This window comes from Tupaia chinensis, unplaced genomic scaffold (assembly GCF_000334495.1).
Source record: "Tupaia chinensis unplaced genomic scaffold, TupChi_1.0 Scaffold000447_1, whole genome shotgun sequence".
NCBI classification, from domain to species: domain Eukaryota; kingdom Metazoa; phylum Chordata; class Mammalia; order Scandentia; family Tupaiidae; genus Tupaia; species Tupaia belangeri.
In genome coordinates this window covers 568412-590476 of record NW_006159952.1, presented here as the reverse complement: position 1 = coordinate 590476, position 22065 = coordinate 568412, and the positions used below count along the sequence as shown (strand labels likewise).

The 22065-nt window shown below is 41.8% G+C and overlaps 1 protein-coding gene across 1 annotated transcript in view; it reads right to left on the bottom strand.

Moving 5' to 3' along the window:
- Window positions 1-22065, bottom strand: part of LOC102471583 (transient receptor potential cation channel subfamily M member 6) — a 207034-nt gene that overhangs the window by 162710 nt on the left and 22259 nt on the right. The window contains exons 5-13 of the mRNA XM_006155328.2: window positions 18775-18899; window positions 14672-14843; window positions 9097-9265; window positions 7570-7693; window positions 5815-5887; window positions 5614-5714; window positions 4572-4706; window positions 3288-3341; window positions 620-760 (exon numbers count right to left, since the gene is read on the bottom strand). Coding sequence (XP_006155390.1) covers window positions 620-760; window positions 3288-3341; window positions 4572-4706; window positions 5614-5714; window positions 5815-5887; window positions 7570-7693; window positions 9097-9265; window positions 14672-14843; window positions 18775-18899 — 1094 coding nt within the window. The remainder of the gene's footprint in view (window positions 1-619; window positions 761-3287; window positions 3342-4571; window positions 4707-5613; window positions 5715-5814; window positions 5888-7569; window positions 7694-9096; window positions 9266-14671; window positions 14844-18774; window positions 18900-22065) is intronic.

Below are 22065 nucleotides of genomic sequence, written 5' to 3'. Positions count from 1 at the left end.
TTAAAAGAGAAAGAATTAATCAACCAGGAAAAAACTCTTAAAAAAAAAAAGGAAGCAATGTTTCCTCTGCTACTCTATAATTTTTACATTCCTATACTTTCAAAACTTTAACTGAAAACAAAGTATATTTAATTTGTATTTTTTGAGTACTGTATGTTCTCCATGCACCTTCCAATATAACACCTACATACTTATCCCAAGGTTGTCATGTCCAGACTATGGGTTCTTATGAGTTTATAGACTGTATTCTGTTTAGCTTTTGGTTTCTATAGTCTCAAAAGAAGAAAGAAAAGGAAAGAAGAACTGGTCATCTCTCCCTCTGATCTATCTCATTACTGTTACATCAGTATAGCACCTACTATATCCCGCTTTACATTCTGTGTAGTTATTCGTACATTTGTTCCTTCTAGGAGTTTCTGAACTCCTGATCTTGATGTTCATTCCCAACCAGCACACGGGTACTTAGCACACAGCACTTTATGTATAGCGGATTAAAGATATTCATACAAAGAATGTCCACTTTGGGAGCTAATCCCATCTAAACTTCCCTAGCCGTTTTTCTAAAACTATAATTCCTAATTATCTTTCATTTTACCTGAGTATTTTTCAGTGATGTTACCTTATGTTTTCGGTAGAGGTTGTTGTAGAAGGCTCTGAAATTTTTTCTAGTGTAGCTGCTGCGATATGCTCCACCAATGAGGTATTCTATTACCAGGCCGATGTCGATCAGGGTTATTCTGTAGCCTGCGAGAAGAGTGTGCTGGAACCAACACAGGCAATGAACTTAACTTTCAGTTCTCCCTCCGTCTCTTTCTCTGTGCTACTGGATTAGAACCAAATGAACCACAAAAAGGTAGACTCATACTTTTTAGTATCTCTACAAACTGAGCTAGTACTGTGACTAGCTATTGATACAATCTGCTTATTCAAAAGGAGAAAGGATCTTAGCCTTCATGTTTTTAGTTTTATAGACATCAGTGCATACTTACACCTGTTCTCTGCTTCTCCTGCTCTCTATCTCTCTCTCATTCACTCTCCCTATCATGCATACATACATACATGCACATTTGAATAAAATACACTTAAATATAATATAAAAGATTGTTTTGGGGGATCAGCAGATGGTGCAATTGACCATGTACTTAACCACAGTTCAAGTCCTGGACCTGGCTGCTTAAAACTCACACTGGGCACATGTGCATGTGTGCCCCAAATCCTGAGAAAAGAATGGAAGAGAAGGGATTGCAGCATGGCAATCCACTCTGGGGGGCAATTTATCACTTTCTGTTCCTCTGTCTCTCCAAGGTGCGCATGTGCCCTATAGCAGAAAACTCTAAAAAAAAAATTAAAAAAAAAAAAAAAACGCACATTGCTTTTAAATAAAAATAATGTAACAGTTACAACAGAAGTAAAATCATCAACTACAAGAGATCTTCAAAAGTTCATAGAAAATAGGGGCTAGCAGGTGGCTTGGTGGTTAAGGGTGTTGGACTCCCATATGGCCGACTGCAGTTCAAGTCCCAGACCCGGCAACTTGCTTTCTCACTTTCTCTCTCTCTGTCACTCTGCCCATCTCTGGTCAAATTAAAATAAATAAATAAAGTTAAATAAAATAATTATTTTTTAAAAAGTTCATAGAAAACATACATTAATGAAAAGACTATGCATAGATTTTAAACTTCCTTTGCATCAGATAAACTCATGCTTTAATTGCATTTCTCTATGAGTACTTTGAAGTCCTGTCATGTATACTGAATGGACTTGATCTGAAATTAACATTGGGTTACCTTTTCAGTCTCTTTCTCCTTTGTGGAAATAGCTATCACCTTTAGCACAGTACTAACTATATCATATTTAAAATAAATTATGGAAAGATGTAGAAGAAATAAAAAAGAAGAAAATAGTTCAGCTGTGGTGGCACAAGTAGCAGGGTGCTGCAGCAATAGGTGAAGCCACATGGGAAGCCTAGACTTCATTCTCAGACCAACCTAGACAGGCAGGATAGTACCACACAGCTACCACCAGGCAGACTAGAAGGCTAGAGCAGGAGGACATTGTCCCCCCAAATTCTTTCTCTCCTTCTTTTCTCTCTCTCTGTCCCTTTCATTATCCCTCTCCTCCTCTCTCTCATTAAAAGAAAAGAAAAGAATAGGGACCAGCAGTTAACGTAATGGCTATGTCGCTGGACTCCCACGTAGTCGACCATGGTTCGCGTCCCGGACCCGGTGGCTTAAAACTCACACCGGGTGCGTGTGTGTGCATGCCCAGGATCCCGAGAGGAGAGTGGAGGAGAAGGGATTGCGGCATGGCTGGAACTAGCAACTTGAAAGTAACTTCAGATGCCCAAAATCCCAGGAGGATGATGGAGAAAGGACTGTGGCATGGCCATCCCTCTGGCTTAAAACTCACGCCGGGTGCGTGTGCGTGCATGCCCAAGATCCCGAGAGGAGAGTGGAGGATAAGGGATTGCGGCATGGCCATCCCCCCTGGGGGGGGGATTTCTCGCTCTCTGTCTCTCTGTCTCTCTCTGTCTGTCTGGCGAGCACACACACCCTATAGCAAGAACCTAAAAAATCTTAAAAGTATATTTAAGCTATTTCATTCCTTTTTCTTCATTTAATTGTGACAGGCTTGAAGGAAATAATTTAAGGAAATCATTTTTATGTAGCATGAAATCAGTAGAGACCAAGTTTACATCAGCATGGACACATTTGCTTACTGCAGATTTGCCAACTAAATGCCTTCCTTTCACTCTGGTTTTGCCACAGTCTACATATTTCCAACAGATGTCAGACTTCAGAAAAGTGAAAAAAGAACTTGTAAAGTATATCAGGGATGGATTTTAACTGTAGTGACAAAGTGTACTTGCACTTTTCTGGGGATGTGAATAAAGTTACTTAACCAAACATAGGGCAATCACATAGTAGTACACCAATAAAGATAAAAACTACACACTCCTTTATTTCGGCTGGTATTAGCATCATCACCAGACCACTCTTGTATCATGTTAAGCTGAAGTTCTGATTGGAAGTCTTGTATGTCTCCCTGTTTTTTATTAGCTAATGTCACTTACTCGATGGAGCAAATTTTTAAAAACATAAGGCAAATGAAGGCGAAAAAATGTAAGAGTATGGATTGGTGATGAAATTGTTCAGAATCACAGGTAAAGAGGCAAGTAATTTGCTAGAAAATCCCAGCACAGAATTTATGAAGGAAAATCTGGTGACTCCTCGCCCACAAAGCTAAGGCAACATACAAAGATTTTCATTCTTTCGTAATTAGGTTACCTGCTTTACATCTTGGACAAGATGATGTAAGAGCATATTAGTAGGTCCTTGTTTCTGTGATAAAAAATAAAAGGAAACATTACTCCCTTCAATTACCATGTGTTAGCAGGAGAAAAACACTTCATTTAGAATAAACAAGAAAACCTGAATTCTAAAACTTTAGTTCTACAGTTTAAGGCAATTAATTCTAATGAAGTTGTTTCCCAAGTGAAGATGGAATTAAATGAAATATTTCTCAAAGCTAGCTCACATACATACATAGACTAAATACTTTTAACTTTCTCTTGGTAAGAAGCAGAAATATTGTATACAATTTACAAATATAAATCCTAAGGATCACAACATGCCGAGAATTTATAGCTATCCTTTATCATAAGCAAGTTTTACTACACAATTAAAAATCCTGTCAAACAGGTACATTCCATCAACAGATCTATTGAACTATTGAACCTTACTGTGTTCCAACTGGCTTCTAAGGGATTCAATGGTGGTGTGTTTACAGTAGTAGAAAAGTGGGTACTTGCACCGAAAGACATTCAACAATACAACAATGTATGTGCTCAAAAACAGTTACAGATAATTCACACTTCCAGGAACAGATTGCTCTGAACTAACTAGGTAATCAAGAAAACAGGCTATGAATAGGTCTTTAAAGAAAGGATAAGTTACCGAGGACAAGGAAGGATATTTCAAGGCTACACAGCTTGAGCAATTGGGGTTTTTATAATGACTAAGTCACTCTGGTTTCAACAAAAGATCTGTGTAGGAAAGTTGCAGGGACAGCATTGTAATAGTGGTCTCAGATTGAGATACTTCCAATAACTCAATAAAGAGCAATTTGTTCTTATTTGCATCTTTGTCTTTAACTATGTCTTACTGGGATAAAATGGAATTGATAAGACTGTTTTTCCAGGACCAGCAGTTGGCATAATGGCTATGTCACTGGACTCCCATGTAGTCAACCACGGCTTGAGTTCCAAACCCACTGGCTTAAACTCATGCCGGTGTGTGTGCATGTGTGCCCAAGATCCCAAGAGGAGAATGGAGGAGAAAGGACCGCAGCGTGGCCATCTCCCCTGGGGGGTGATTTCTCACTTTCTGTCTCTCTCTGTCTCTCTGGTGAGTGCATGTGCTCTATAGGAAAAACCTCTCAAAAAAAAAAAAAAAAAGATTATTTTTCCTTTGGTTGAAAATCTTTCTATAAACTATCTTTGTATACGAACATTCAAGGAGACATCTTAATTAATCTGAAGGGAAATGACTGATGAAACGTTCCCTACTCACCGTATTATAGAGCTCTTCCAGTCGGGGGATGGTGAGAAAGCGATGGAGGTTCACTCCATATTCTATTAAGAGCTTCACAAAATCCACCTGATCCATCAGTAAAGCATCTAACATTGCTTGTTCCAGTGCACCAGGCTTCAGAGGGTCCAAATAAGTAAGAAAAGTGAAGACAATTAAGAAAGTAAAACAACTAAAGGATTACATGTGTTTAAGCTCAAAACCACACAGGCACACTACAACTTTACTAAGAAAAGTGCAGAACTTGTGTGAAGACATCTGGAATAAATTTTTCAAAAAAATCTATGTTTTTGGATGGGAAAACTGACTATGGTAAAGATCTCACAGCTTCCTAAATTAATGGACAGGCTTACTTTCTCTCTCTTTCTCTCTCCATCTCCAGAAAGCACATACACCCTACAGCAAAAATCTCTCCATTTAAAAAAAAGAAAAAAATCACACTGAGTTCATGTACATACATGTCCAAAATCCCGAGAGGGGAAGGGATTACAATGTGGCCATTCCCCTTGGGGGAGATTCCTTACTTTCCCTTTCTCAGTCTCTCTCACTGTAACGAGCACAGGAACCCAATGGCAAAAAAAAAACACCAGCTAGGGCCAGCAGGTGATGTGGTGGTTAACGTGGCTGGATTCCCACGTGGCTCACTATGGTTCAAGTCCCAAACCCAGCAGCTTGAAAATCACAACAGGAACATATGCAGGTGTGCCCAAGATCCCAAGAGGAATATGGAAGAAGGATTACGACGTAGCCACCCCCCGGGGAGGTGATTTCTCATTTTCTCCTTCTCTGTGTCTTGTTGTCTCTCTTCTCTCTGGTGAGTACATGTGACCTATGGCAAAAGCTTAAAAAAACCATCTAGGGGAAATCAGACAAGGCAACAAAAAGAAAACTTCAAAAGAGGTATCATTCATGGACTCAGAGAGAATTTTTAAAAAGATATTGTATTCTAGATGCTTTTGGAAAAGAGGGGAGGGTGAATCAGGAAATAAATATTTTCTTCCAAACAACTTCATTTTCACTATACCTGCCAGTGTTGTCCATAAATTAAGATATGTTTCTTGGCGATATCCATTCTATCCCAAGCCATTGCCAGATTTAATTGTTCTGATGCTGATAAATTTGTACCTAGAGTAAAAGAAAGAAAGTCACACATTCGGTATACAAAGTGTCATGGAACGTGAGAAGAGGAAGTGAGGAACCACTGAAGCCCCCCTTGAACACTCACGCTTCAGCAACGCTGTCAGGATTGCTAAATCGAGGTCTCGCTGGTCCTCAGAATCAGCATCAAATATGATCATCTGTAACAGTTGAACAATACAAAGCATACTTTCAGGGAACTACCAATGAAACGTTTCCAAAAAGCATTCACAGAATTCCCTCTTGGGCCAATGAACTGAGGAGAACATTCTTCATTGTGTAATGTAAAAGCCAATGTAGCTGCAATTTTATTTTATTTTATTTTTCTACTTACAGAAAACTTTTTAAGTAGGGTAAGGAAGAATTGTAGGCACTTAAGAGAAAAAAGGCAAAAAATTCCACATATACTAAAGGAATCATTTATGGAAGAATGCTATTATGCTAATTTACTCTATACCTGCTACAAGGAAAAGAACCTCAATGTTAATTCCTAATGTAAATAAAATCAGGGCCAGCTGGGTGGCATGACAGTTAAGGTAGCCAGATCCTACATGGCTGACTGCAGGGCTAATGTCCTAGACCTGTGGCTTGAAAAACACACCAGGCCTGTGTGCCCAAAATCCTGAGAAGTTAAAGGGGGAGAAGGGATTGCAGCATGGGCAGTGATTTCTCACATTCTTTCCTCTCTCTCTCTCTCATTCTCTCGCTCACTCTCTTTCTTGCTCTGAATCAGGTGAGCATACATGTCATATAGTAAAACTAAAACTAAACTTTTCTCTCTCACATGTGTATGCATATTCCCTATAGCATATTAAAAATAGTAATAAATAAAACTAAATAAATAATTCTTTTAAAAAACAAAAACTTTTGCTTTTTAATGAGAAATAAATCCCTAAGGGTTTATCATAAAATACATGAGGCAATTTCACAATGAACCTAATGAGCAAGTATGATGGATGGCACTCATGGCCATCACAAAGCTAAAGTGTCCAGTGCATCCTGGCATGGGACTGACATTTTTTTAAGACAAATAAGGACTTTATTTAAGGCTATAAAGAGCTACATGTTATTAATGAATGTATCTTAGTACTTTCCAATGAAAATACATTTCATCTAGTAGAGGGAGCTGGTTTAACAGCAAAAAGCCGAGACTGACAAGTCCTCGTCCCAGGTATGCCACTGACTAGCCAGCCTCGGGTAAACAGCTATTTAATATGCTACTGAATCTCAGGTTCTCCATTTATCTAATGAGGAGAACCCACTGAATAATCTCCAAAGTCCTATAAAGATACAAATTCTATGTTTCTACAACTTCGTCCATTGTTCCCTTTACCTATCATTACTTCTGTGCACATGATCAAAGTCCCCTAAAACACTAAAAACGTCTGAGTCTACATTACAGCCATAGCCCGTAGTCTATGAGCTCCATTTACCATCCCAGAGCCTGTTCTCACGTTTTCTATTGCCCAAACCATTCCCAGGGACCTCCTGCAGGATTTACAGGATGCTGGAATGCAGTCATCTACACTAGCAGACCTGAGTTCAATGAAGACCTGGAGCTAGCCCCTTACCCTCTGAAAATATTTGTGTATAATTTTCACTAAGTCTGGTAACTTCCCTCTCACACTGCTATGCTAAATGTTTTTTCCCGGGTAGAGTTTGGAATTTGAAACATGAAGTAGGTTGATAAGAAGCCACATCTACTCAACTAAGGGTCAAATTCTGTGGAGTTATACATGTTCAAATTATAGTAAGAGTTTTTATACTTTTAAAACTATGAAAATAAATATGAAATTTTTTGAAATCAGCATTTTTCAATCAGTAATCAACTCATGTTACTCACAGAATCTCTGTGTACCATACACTCCATGAGAATGTGGAAAAGGTGCTTGGACTGTTCAAGGCTAAAGTTGAAAGTGTTCTGTATCATGCCGATGATCTCCTCTTTCACCTGAGGACGCAGCACCCTAGGACAGAAATAGATGGTCATAACTTGACACATCCCAGAACAGGAAACAAGCCAGCATCATCAGGACAAGGAAACCCACCTGCCCCACCTAACCAAGATGGTTTCTAAGGACAGTTCTCCCAAGATAGAAAGTGAACAAGAAGCAAAGGGAAGAAGGCGCCCCTGGCAAAGGCTGATGAGAAATTGAGAAGGGCTTGTTCTGCCTTTACCCTGAAAAGAATACACTCTGAGGCAGAGTTCTTGAGCTGATAGATCTCCAGAAGGCAATGCATATCCAGAAATAACGGCCATCACATTCTTGAAGGGATCTGAAACTACAGAAGGTTTAGGAACCACTCATCCAGGACGCCTTTAGGAAAGGGACAGAGGGAAAAGGACAGGAAGGGTACAGAGGGTACTCTCACATCAAGGGCAGAAGAACAGAGAGAAATTATAAAGAACGAGACCCAGGGTCCAGCATGTGGCATGATAGTTGAGGCACTAGACTCTCACATGACTAACTGTGGTTCCAGTCCCAGACCTGGCAGCTTGCTTTTATACTCTAGCTCTCTCTCTGTCTGTCCCTGTCTCTCTCTCTGACCAAATTAAATAATAACAGTAAATAAAATTAAATAACTACTTCATTTAAAAAAAAAAAAAGAACTCAACTTCTAAAAAATAAAGAAAAAGAAAAAGAGCAAGACCCCAGAGAGCTGTAAGAGCACAAGCAGTGAATAAATGTTTACTACATAAATTAGTGAGCTCAACATTTCAGTTCTCAGGCACTGAATTTATATATGCAGTAGAATACCATGCTTTGGGACTGGAAGAACTGCACTGGGTATAGGGATAGCTAGAGAAAAATACTTTAAAAAAATATGGAGTATGAGCAAAAATTTTTTGATATGTAAAGTAAACGTTTGTGGGAAAATGTAAAAATAAATAAATAAATCAATAAAAATAAAAAAGGGAAGAAAGGCCTTTTTCAGAAGGACAACATATTTTATACAAATGGCAGAATATTGATTTGCCCAATTCTTGCTCTTTTTATTAATGGGGGATGAATATGAAGGTGATCTGGAAATGATTTTGGTCACCTCTCATTGCAGGGTTCTTTCAGCTGTAATGGACAATCACAGGAGATTCTCCCTCGCTCTCCCTAGACACACATCTTCCCAACGCCGAGACAAGGTTCAAGCTTCTGTGCTAAAGGTAGGCCACTTGTCAGCTAAGAAAATAGCACCACTCATCATTAGCAGTCATATTGGTGTTGATCAACAAATACAAAGTCACCGAAATGTGAATTTCAGTCTCAGCTCTACACACCAAGGATATGTGGCCCACATAAATGCCCAGCTTAAAGAACTAAAGTGCAGGAATAAATAGTTACTGTGTTTCAAAAAGGAAGAGTCAACAACTCACCCTGCCTCTGCGAGGTGTTTATGGGTGAAGGCCAGGAGGTCAGCGGCTCTGCCTGTGCCTTCACACACCACCACTGGGTCTTTGTCCTGGAGAGTTTCCCACACCGAGAGGATGACATTGGGACCTCCTTCCACCACCAGCCCCACCACGGGCACTCCTTGTCTGGAGCCTATTTCAGAACACAAATGATACCAAACTGTTACATGGGTCCCTGTCTCAGCCAGAAAGCCATTTTGCTTTCCAGATACAAGTCTCCCGTTTACCACTCATCTTCATTCCTTGCACTAGCCCCTCTCTCTTATTTTACCCAGGCTTGTTTAGATCAAGACAAAGCCAGAAGGCTGGCTATAGTGGCACAGTGGTAGCACGCCACTCCATTGTGCTGGAAGCTATGTGGATTATCAGGGTTTGGTTCCCGGGTCAATTTGCACATGTGAGGTGCACTCCTGCCCATGATCTTAGCTGACTAGGAAGGCTGAGGATCAGGGCAGGAGATTCTTCTCTCTCTCTCTCAAATAAATAAATAAAGACCAAGCCAGAAGTTTGGACTGCTACTAAATGTAGCATAAATTTGCTGAGAGCATCTTCAAGTTTTTACCAGGTGAAAAAGTAGCCAAATATTTTCAGTAACTTTTAAAAAATAAATATTTCTCAAGAAATTTTAACTTTTCATTATGAAAAGTCCAAATGTACCTATAAGTAAACAGAAAAATGTAATAGATTCCATGTATCCATCACTTATCTCTAAAAATACTCAACCTTTTTCCAGGTCAATAAACTTTGAATCATGGTTATTTGTAGGAATAAGCTGATATAGGCAACTGTCATTGGATTTCATTTATTCCATTTTCCACTTGTTTAATCTCTTATTACGACTATTAAAACAATGAAAACAAAAAAGAAAATGATTGTGGGAATTTTTTTTTAAAAGATATTAGGAAGATTGCAGAAAAATCTGCATAGCATTATTTGACATATTTTAAAAACTATATATAGCACATACATTTGTGTACATACATCCATATGTATAACACGTTAATGACAGAAAACGCTGAAAGAATATGCATAAAACTTTTTTTAATTATAATTTTGCTAGAGGGTACATATAATAGGGTACATATATATAATTTTGCTTGCCAGAGAAAAACAGAGAGAGAAGGGGAGAGAAAACACATCCCAGCGGGTTGTGGTGATGCTGCAATCTTCTCTCCTCCATTTCTCCATCCTGTTGGGATTTGGAGCACACATACACATGTGCCCACTGTGTTCTTTAAGCCACTGAGGTGGGATTCGAACCACAAATAGCCACATTGTCTTCTTTAACCAGGAGGCCATGGGGCTATCCCAATAAATAGTCTTTTGAAAGCTCAATAAAGGAGACCGGCAGGTGGCAGGGTGGTTAAGGGCATTTAACCATGGCTGACCATGATTCAAGTCCCGGACCTGGCAGCTTGCTTTCTCACTTTCTCTCTCTCTCTCTGTCCCTCTCGGGTCAAATTAAAATAAATAGGCAAAGTTAAAATAAAATAATTCTTTTTTTTTTTTTTTGGGAGAGATTTTCACTGTAGGGCGCGGGCACTCGCCAGACAGACAGAGAGAGACATAGAGACAGAAAGCGAGAAATCACCCCCCAGGGGGAATGGCCACGCCACAATCCCTTCTCCTCCATTCTCCTCTCAGGATCTTGGGCATGCACGCACACGCGTCCAGCGTGAATTTTAAGCCACCAGGTCCGGGACGCGAACCGCAGTCGACTACGTGGGAGTCCAGCGACATAGCCATTATGCTAACTGCTGGTCCCCAATAAAATAATTCTTTTTTTTTTTTTTTGGGAGAGATTTTCACTGTAGGGCGCGGGCACTCGCCAGACAGACAGAGAGAGACATAGAGACAGAAAGCGAGAAATCACCCCCCAGGGGGAATGGCCACGCCACAATCCCTTCTCCTCCATTCTCCTCTCAGGATCTTGGGCATGCACGCACACGCGTCCAGCGTGAATTTTAAGCCACCAGGTCCGGGACGCGAACCGCAGTCGACTACGTGGGAGTCCAGCGACATAGCCATTACGCTAACTGCTGGTTCCCCCAAATAAAATAATTCTTTAAAAAAATTTAAAAGAGCTAAATGGAGTCTCAGCTGTGATGTTATTGGTGGTAGGGTGCTGCTGCCCAGTGCTAGTGCTCTGTAGGGGCCTGGGTTGACTCAAACACATCAGTGTGCCCACAGTAAAGCCCTAATTCTGATTGACTGGAAGGCTTGGGGGTTGCAGGGGGGATGGCAGCAAGTTGTCATCTGTCTGTCTTTCTCTCAGTCTTTTCTCTCTCTTTCATGAAAAGAAAAGAAACTTAATATTGTTCTGTCTCTCTCTGGTGAATTAAAAACTAATTGTAAATAAAATTATATGATTTAAGAAGAAGCTAAATTGATTGAGGAAAATGGTATAGTATGTAACAAAAGTAGTAGAAGAAGAAAATTTAGATGAACATTTCATAAATGTTGGAATGAACAAAAAAATTGTTTATGTTTTCCATCCATATAATGGAATATTATGTCATTAAAAATATGCTAAATTATGCTTATTTCCACCTCCAAATTACAAGTTCCTACAGTAGACGTCTTATCCCAGGACAGGGCACTTTTGTCCATCGAGAAGCTCATGCCTGACGTCATGTTCTAGGAGGGTTACGAAACAGAAGCTGACATTTGGCCACATTCCAAACAGCTGAGGCCAGGCATTCCGGCAGAGCCTCTACAGAGTGAGTCTTTTCTGTTTACGCTCTTCTTTTGTAAATATCCTCTGCCATCAAAGGTTTCCCAAGGACTCCAAGGAAATAAAGGAAAGTAATCCACAACATACTTATGTATTTTCATTTCATCCCTTATTGACCAAGTCAATGACAAACACAAATAGGGCAGAAAACCTCTTGTTAAGTATGTCAGGTATATAGATCAGTTTTGAAAAACACGAATTTGGGGTTTGAGGGGCATTTTTCTTTTTCTTTGGTTTCTTCTGTGTGTGCTTGTCGGGGTGAGTGGCTTACTATTTTTGCTGTTTTCATATGGGTTTTCCTTAGAATATTCAATGTTACCAATACACTGTGATCTACCCCTCATTCATTCTTCATAGTCAGCAAATCTCCCCAGATAAATACTGTTTCAAGGTCCACTGCTACGAAGGATCTTCAAAAAGACCATGACAAATCCATAATATGAAAAAACTACATGGATTTCAACATTTTTGCAATAAAATAGACTCAAGCTTTAATTTTATTTTCCATTCAAGTTTTAAGCCCCCTCATGCAAGCAAGCTCAGGGTTGCTAGCATTCATACAGAATAGAAAAACAGCAGGGAATACAAATGACTGAAACATTGCTTTCATGGGGCATGCACTGCAGTACTACACAGCACCCCAAGCAGTTTAGGAGGTGCATGTAAATCAGTTGAGGCAACAAGGCATTTCAGGTAACTAACATTTCAGACCCTCAATGGGCTCTTCCTTCTTCTTCTCTGACCTCTACTCCTTCCCTCTCATCTGTTGGCCTCTCTTCCTCCTATCACCCCCACCTCACAGGAGAACACAATATGATCCTCTCTCTTCTTTCTGTGGCCCCAGAACCTTCATTTCTTCTTCTTCTTTTTTTTTTTTTTTTTGAGAAAGATTTTTGCTACAGGGTGTATATGTGTGTATGCTGCTCACCAGAGAGACAGAAACAGAAACAGAGAGGCAGAGAGCAAGAAATCACCTTCCAAGGGGGATAGCCATATTGCAATCTCTTCCCCCTCCCCATTTTCCTCTCTCAGGATTGTGGGCACACACATACATGCCCCCAGCATGAGTATTAAATTAAGCTTCTGGGTCTGGGACTCGAATAGCAGTTGACTATATAGGAATCCAGCAACGTAACCATCACACCATCTGTTGGTCCCCGGAACCTTCATTTCACACAAGCTCAAAGTGATTGTCAACAATTCCCAGAACCCCACCCCCACCACAAGTTATCTCACACCCATGAGATGACCACTAACATTCCAGACCTTCAATGGGTCCTTCCAAAAAAGGGAAAAGGAAAGGAGGAAACATATTTATTAAAGACACGCTATGTACCAAACACTAACCTAGAACATCTAACATACATTTTTTTCAATTAATTCTCACAGCAAAAGTTGGAGGTAGAGAGTTTCTTCTACTTGCTTATTAAGGAAATTATTTTACAGATGCCACCTTCATTGCTCAAGGTCACAGGCAGTAAATGACAGAGCTCTGATCAGTCTGACTTCACTAAGTTCTGTCGCCTCAGGGGATCCAGGCAAAAAGGCACTTCTCAGAGTTAACGCTCAAAAGTTGAAGTCTTGGGACCTGTAGTTAGAGTAATGGCTATGTCGCTGGACTCCCACGTAGTCGACTGTGGTTTGAGTCCTGGACCAGGTGGCTTAAACTCACGCTGGGCACGTGTGCATGTGTGCCCAAGATCCCGAGAGGAGAATGGAGGAGAAGGGATTGCGGCGTGGCCATCCCCCCTGGGGGGTGATTTCTCGCTTTCTATCTTTCTGTCTCTCTCTGCCTTTCTGGTGAGCGCACGCGCCCTATAGCAAAAAAACTCTCAAAAAAAAAAAAAAGTTGAAGTCTTAAGCTTCCTGAAAGCATTCCCACTTTCTACCCCACTGCTCAAAAGCATGGAAATTTAATTTCAAGGAAAATTAAATTCTGCACAAGAAACTGGGGACCATGTTATGTTTTGAACAAAAACGTCACTATTTCTCCAGGTGGTACCCAGCCTTCCCCCTCTCTGTGAAGGACACACCCCACTGTGCCCACAGATCGGGCTGAATCTAGCCCTGCCTCTTGCCTGCCCTCCTACAAGTTACTGTATTGAAGTCCCGCTGGGAGCATGACACAATCCTGACACCTTTCCAGGTCTCTGTATCTAAAAGTCCTGTCTGACTTTAACTCCTTCCTTGCCCATGGTCATCCCACCCACATATGGAATGTGATCTTCCCTGACCATCCACCATCATAACCTACTCTTCACAAGCTATGCTATTGCTCTTCAGCCATTCTCATTCCCACACACATAACTCCCCACCCCTCTCTTTCCACCACTCCAACTTTAAGGACTCTTCTGTTTTTTTTTAATTATTTTATTTAACTTTATTATTTACTTGCTTATTTTTTAATTTGGCCAGAGAGAGAGAGACAGTGAGAAAGCAAGCCGCCAGGTCTGAGACTCAAACCATGGTTGACCAAGTGGAAGTCCAGCAGCCCTAACCACCACGCCACTTGCCAGCCCCAACTTTAAGGACTCTTAAACTCTGCTTAAGAATCTATCTTTCCATGAAACCTCCTGACTTATTGTCCCCTAAAGATTTCTCCTCGCTCTCACCTGTTACCCACAATTCTGCACCATCCTAAATTGCATTTTCTTCTGGCCGTGGGTTCATACATGTTACCTTTATCTCTCTGGCTGTTTTAAAGCAGAGTAGCCTTGGCCCTCTCTGCTCCATACAGATGACAACAGAGTCTAGCGCCTCAGCAGTTTAGACCAGACCTGTTGGCTGAGTCTCTGTGATACTCACGGCTGTGAATTTTCTGCAGAGAGAGGTACTTCTCCAGGTTCCTTCTGAGCTTCATCTCATTTCCGTACTTGCCCACAGTCCCATCATCAGACAGGATGAAGTGTGAGTGCATACAGTTGAGCGTGGTGAGCTTGCTCAGGGGGTTCCCTAGAGTCTGGTACAGACACACCACCTGAGAGACAGCAAGAGCAAGGGAAGGTCAGAGACTAGATCCTTCCCCAGGCCTAGCTCCTCCAAAGGCTTGTTTCTATGCACTAACAGATTTCCCATCAAGGTTGAAAGTACACTTGCTACTTAGAGCAGTCCTCCTCAAACTATCTGTGGAGAATAATCCATATTTTAAACATCCCAAGTTTTAAGGACCAATGTGCGGTCCTATGATGCATAACTGGTACGCATTACCATTATGCCATCTGCCGGTCCCACCCTCTGAAATTTTTACATAAAACGTATATTAGTCTTACACACAGACTTATACAAGTTCATTTCCTTTAGAAGAACACATAGTTAGATCACAGAATCAATAAACAAGAAAGCATGAAGCAGAGAGTATTACAAGATGAAGGAAGAGCACTAGCAAGGGCCATATGAGAATGTGCCCTGTTTTGCTGCATGTAAACCATAGTTCACAGCAGCCAGGATAGGGACTCCACCTAAGTGTCCATCAGCAGTGGAATGAATAAAGTGTGATATATTACACAATGGCACACTATTCAGTGATAAAAGAGACGGAAGTGTTGTCATTCACGATGGCATGGAAGAGTCTGGAAGATGTTACATGTAATAAGCCAGATGCAGAAAAAAAAGAAACTGCAAGTTCTCTTTCATATGTGGAAGTTAAAAAGGGTGAACCCCTGCAAGTAGAGAGCAGAATAGTGGTTACTAGAACCTGGGGGTTGGGGGAGGAGCTTCCCCGTGGGTAGCGGCGGCCGTGACAACCATAGTAGGAACAGCTCCAGGAGTGGCAACAGTGACTCACGGATGGAGGCTGCTGCAGCAGGACCTGCACTGACCCAGAGGTTTTTCTAGAGCTTGTGCAGAATTTAATTTTCCATGAAATACTCCCATGCTTTTGAGCAGTGGGGTAGAAAGTGGGAATGCTTTCAGGAAGCTCAAGACTTCAACTTTTTTTTTTTTTTTTGAGAGGTTTTTTGCTATAGGGCGCATGCACTCGCCAGAAAGACAGAGAGAGACAGAAAGATAGAAAGCGAGAAATCACCCCCCAGGGGGGATGGCCACGCCGCAATCCCTTCTCCTCCATTCTCCTCTCAGGATCTTGGGTACACCTGCAGCACACACACCTGATGTGAGTTTAAGCCACCGGGTCCAGGACTCAAACCATGGTTGACTACATGGGAGTCCAGCGACATAGCTATTACGCCAACTACTGGTTCCACGGCCTTTGTTTTTTTTTTCATTTTAACTTTAACCTTTGTTGAAAGCACTTAAAATGTGCTCTTTCCTGGTATTATAGGATAAAGAAATCTCAATTTCAAATTGTAATCGTCTCCAGAATGAAGTTTCATCAAAGCAGACAACTTTTTCTGAAAATTCCACATTTACAGCATTCTTCTGAACGTTCTTGATCATAAGTGTAATGATTACTCCAGCCATACTGGACTTTTGACTGCTACAGCTGCTGGGATGCATAACGATTTGATTCACCTGATTCTGATCCGTACTGAGCATCTCGACACCTAATCCAGACAAGGAGATCGGCATCTACACTATCTAATTTCTGTCCTTTAAAAGTTTCTGGAGCAAGGGAACCAGCAGTTAGCGTAATGGCTATGTCGCTGGACTCCCACGTAGTCGACCGCGGTTCGTGTCCCGGACCCGGTGGCTTAAAACTCATGCCGGGCGCGTGTGCGTGCGTGCCCAAGATCCCGAGAGGAGAATGGAGGAGAAGGGATTGCGGCGTGACCATCCCCCCTGGGGGGTGATTTCTCGCTTTCTGTCTCTATGTCTCTCTCTGTCTGTCTGGCGAGCGCACGCGCCCTACAGTGAAAATCTCTCAAAAAAAAAAAAAAAAAAGTTTCTGGAGCAGTAGAATAGTCTCTTTTTCATGGTATCCACATATCCATTTTCTCAGCATAGCAGTACAATTATTTGGATTGATTTCAAGAGACTTCTTTGCAGGACCACCAGTTGGCGTAATGGCTATGTCTCTGGACTCCCATGTAGTCGACTGTGGTTCAAGTCCTGGACCTGGTGGCTTAAACTCACGCTGGGCATGTGTGCGTGCGTGCCCAATATCCTAAGAGGAGGATGGAGGAGAAGGGATTGTGGCATGGCCTTCCCCCTGTGGGAGGGGAGCAATTTCTCACTTTCTGTCATTCTGGTTGAGCACATGCTCTCTATAGCAAAAACTTCTCAAAAAAATAAAAAATAAAAATAAAAGAGACTTCTTTGCATTGGCAATAGCATCAGTCATTCCTAAGAAGAATGTGACTATAAGCTCTTTGACAATGATACTGCACATCTTCTGATTTCTTTTCCAAAGCCTTAATCAGTTTCTATGAAGAAAAAAAAAAGGACCAGGGAAGGAGAAAGTGCTGAGGTTGAGAGAGTTTGCTCACTAGGTATAAAATCATAGCTTGACATGACGAATAAATTCTAGAGTGCAACAACACTGTAGGACAACTATATGTATCAACAATTTATTGTATATTTCAAAACTAGAAGAGATGATTTTGAACATCAAAAAGTGACAAATGTTTAAAGTAATAAACAATAACTGCCCTAATTTGATTGTTACACATTGTGTATTTGTATCAAAATTTCAAATGGAGGGACCAGCAGTTAGCGTAATGGCTATGTCACTGGACTTTCATGTAGTCAACCACGGTTCAAGTCCCGGACCCAGTGGCTTAAACTCACACCGGGCGCGTGTGTGTGCATGCCCAAGATCCCGAGAGGAGAATGAAGGAAAAGGGATTGCAGCGTGGCCATCCCCTCAGGGGGTGATTTCTCGCTTTCTGACTCTCTGTCTCTCTCTTTCTTTCTGGCGAGCGCACGCGCCCTATAGCAAAAACCTCTCAAAAAAAAAAAAATTCAAATGGAGGGCCAGCAGGTGGCATGGTGGTTAAGGTTCTGAACTCCCGCATGGATAACTGCAGTTCAAGTCCCAGACCTGATACCTTGCTTTCTCACTTTCCCTTTCTCTCTCCTTGGGTCTCTCTCTCTAATCATATTAAAAAATAACAATAACAAATGAAATTTTAAAATTGAATAATGCTTTTTTTTAAAAAATCAAACTGTATTCCATAAATATGTACAGTTGGCACTTGTCAACTAATATAACAATTAGGTTTAAAAAATGAAAATTATATTTCTAAAAATTATGCTTAAAAAAACTCAAACACCTTGCCTATCATGCCAGTTAAAACAGGAGCCATTGAAGGATTCTGTACAGAGGAATGACATAATTTCATTTATCGTTTAGAAGAATCACTCTGGCTACTGCATTGAGAATAGACGGTAAGAGCAGACAGGGGAAGAGTAAGGAAGGTTATCACAGTCATTCAGGAGACAGACAGTGCTGGCGTGGACCCACTCAACTACAGTAGAGGTAACGGGAAGTCAGATATTTGGGGGATATTTTAAAAATGGAGCTGAGATGTTTACCGATGGATCAAGTTTGAACCATGAGACAAAGAGCCCACTCCAGAATTATCCCAAGTTTTTTACTTTAAGAGTGGGCAAGAGAAGCTGTCAGAAGACAGGAGCTGCTGGGACCAGCAGTTAGCGTAATGGCTATGTCACTGGACTCCCACGTAGTTGACCGCGGTTCAAGTCTCGGAACCGGTGGCTTAAAACTCACGCCGGGCACGTGTGCGTACATGCCCAAGATCCCGAGAGGAGAATGGAGGAGAAGGGATTGCGGCGTGGCCAATTTCCTGGGGGGTGATTTCTCGCTTTCTGTCTCTATGTCTCTCTCTGTCTGTCTGGCAAGCGCATGCGCCCTATAGCGAAAACCTCTCAAAAAAAAAGAAGACAGGAGCTGGTGGATTTACCACATCTGTGACATCCAGGTACTGTGTTAAGTTGACAATTTGGACATGTGTTCATTTCTTTTTGTTCGGAAAGGATTGTCTACTTACATCTTTTCCAATAAGATCTCTCTGGTTCTCAATGACGCCCCAAGGAGGGATTCCGACTGCCCAGATTTTTCTCAAGGACTGTGAGGAATGGGCTTTCAGGGCATCTCCAACGTGCTTGGACACTCCTGTGAACAACCAGTTGAGAAGCTGAACTTTAACTTACAAATCACCCAAAACACAAGGTTGCCAGAGAGAGACAAATACACAAGGACACAAAAGGCCAATCTTAGGGAAAGCTGTCAGCATAGACCATTCTGGCGGCCTCTGTGCTCTCTCGACCCCTTTCCCTATCTCTTCTACCTCTTTCCTATGACTTCTCTACTTGAACAATTCCTTTGTCCCTTTGGCAGTTACTTGCCTGATTAGAGTGCCCTGAGCACTGCTCTTCCTCAGCAAACCCAACCCCGACACCATGAATGTTTTAACAATTGTTTTCTTGGGGTCGCCATGTGGTGTGGTGGTTAAGGCGCTGGACTCCTATGTGGCTGACCACGGTTCAAGTCCTGAACCTGGCAGCTTGAAACTCATGCTGGGCATGTGGGTATACGTGCTCCATATCCTGAGACGAGAATGAAGGAGATGATTGTGGCATAGTCATCCACCCTGGGAGGTGATTTCTTGTGTTCTCTCTATAGTGAGTGCACATGCCCTATAGCAAATTCAAATTTTTTTTTTTCTCAAATGGATGTCCCATCAAGACACACTACACATGTGTCCTTTACTTCACTTAAGCAAACTAATTGTTTTTTAATGGTGCATGAGCACAAGAGAGAGAAAGGAGTAAGAAAGGAAGCACCCCCCTACCCCCAACAGGGCCTGGTCATACCACAGTCTTTTTTCTTCCAGTTCTCCATCCCATCAGGATCCTGGGCACCTGCACACTCCCAGTGTTTTCAAGCCAACAGGGCCAGGATTTGAACTCTGGTCATTCATGTGTAAGATCTAGCTTCTTGTGCACAGTACTTAACCCCTGCACTACAGGGCAGGCCTGAAGGCAAACTAATTTAATAGTTGTATATACACAGTTTTCCCAGAGCTATTAATGAAGGAGTACTACATTAATGTTTACCTTCATGGGGTTAAAAATAATAGTAAAAATTAAAGTAGCAAACACTTACTAGTACTAAGATCTTAGTAAGTGTTGCCTAACTTTACATGTATTTACACTGTAAGTAGAAACAGGTTTTTAATTTTTTTTATAAAAAAGATCACATGCACACATGAGAAAGAGAGAGACCCTTGACAGGGTTTTATCACTTCACAATTCCTTTTCCGAGACTCCCCAGCTTGTCCATGTGTGACCTTGGACATACATGTGTACACCCAGAGTTTTTTCACTGCACCATGAAACTGAGCTTATGTAGGAACTTTTTTTGGTCCATTTTAAAGACAAAAATTGGAGCACAGAAAGGTTAAATAACTGCCCAAGGTTATAGGGGCGGCAATTTGTAATCTGGTTTCCAATCTATGTCATCTAATTTTTTTTTTCAGCAGACTTTAGGGCCAGCCCCAGGGCCTATTGCTTAAGGGAGCTGGATCCCACATGGCTGATTGCATTTTGAGTCCCAGTCCCAGCAGCTTGAAAAACACCCAGGCGTGTGTATGTGTGTCTGTGTGTGTGCATGTGTGCGTGCATGTGTGCGTGCGAGTGTGTGCCTGAAGTCCAACAGACTGGAGAAATAGAGGGGAAGAGACTGTGGTATAACCATTGGGGAGTGATTTCTCTTTCTCCCTGTCCCTCTGCTGCTCTCTGTCTCTCCATTTCTTTTTCTGGCAAGTGCACATGCTCCTTGGCAATTATTTAAAAATAGACTTTAATGTTTAAAGTAGCTCAGGTTCACAATGAAATTGAATAGAAAGTACAGAGAATCTCCATGGACTCCCTGCCAACTGATAAACAGCCTCCCTCACCATCCACATCCCCCACTAGAGTGGTATGCTCTTGCTGAGCCACACAGACACACCCATTCTCACCAGGGGCTGCAGTTTACACCAGGGTTCTCTCTGTGTTGTATGTTCTATGAGTTTTGACATATGTAAAATGATGCGTATGCACCACTGCAGGATCATACAGAGGAGTTTTACTGCCCTGAAAGTCCTCTGTGTCCTACTGCTCATCCCTCTCTCCCCCAAGCTCCTGGTAAACACCAATCTTTCTACCATCTCCATACTTTAGCCTTTTCAAAAATGTCCTAGAGTTTACGGGACCAGCAGTTGGTATGATGTCTATGTCGCTGGACTCACATGTAGTTGACTGCAGTTTGAGTCCCGGACCCAGTGGCTTAAACTCATGCCAGGCATGTGTGCATCCATGCCCAAAATCCCGAGAGGAAAATGGAGGAGAAGGGATTGCAGCGTGGCCAGTGATTTCTCAATTTCTGTCACTCTGTCTCTGTCTTTCTGGTGAGCACATGTGTTCTATAGCAAAAACTTGTTTAAAAAATGTCCTATAGTTGGGCTCATGAAGTAAGCAGCCTTTTCAGATTGGCTTAATCTGCCTTAATCACAACACTGCATTATAGGACATTCCTCTACGTAAGTATTGACTATAGTACGTGTCATTAGCCCAGAAACGAACAAACTAACAAAACCTGCCTATTGTATGTGTCTGATATGTAGAACTTGGGTCATTTCATTGTCTCTGGCATTTCCTCTCCACCCACTCTAGAGTCATCTCTAGACCCATGCTTTGCTGGCCTAGCTACTTCTGTTCTAAGCTCTCCACAGGGGATCCTAACACTCCTTCTGTGGAGACTGGCTGTAAGCCCCAACCTCACCATGTCATTCCCCTGCTCATTCACCTGTTAACACCTTGGAGAGCTCCTGGTCACAGAGAGCGTAAACCACGGCCTGTCAGCAGAGCACTCAACAGGGTTTCCAGTCTCTGGCTGTCCCTGGTCCCTGCTGCATGGTGCACACTCCAGTCAGTGGCTTTATCACCTGTTCCTGCCCATGCCTTAATCTCCAGCTACATGGTCACCCCTTGCCTAGATGTCTCTTCTCACTTGTTCTCAGAAAAAAGTCAGGTGCTCCATCCTTCTCCAAGCCTCCTAAGGTGTCCTGCATGAATCTGGAATTCTCCCTCTTGCTTGTGCTCTGAAATGTTTTCTGTGTATCTCAACTATAACGCAGTCAGTATCCATTTCTAGTTAGTTGCTTCTTGTCTGTCTGTCATGGCCTGCCCCTTCACTAAACTCAGGGCCCATAGTACTCATCTTTCAGCTACAACACCTAACCAAGTACTTATACACAGTAGATCACTTTTATTTCAATTTAAGTAAATATCAAAGA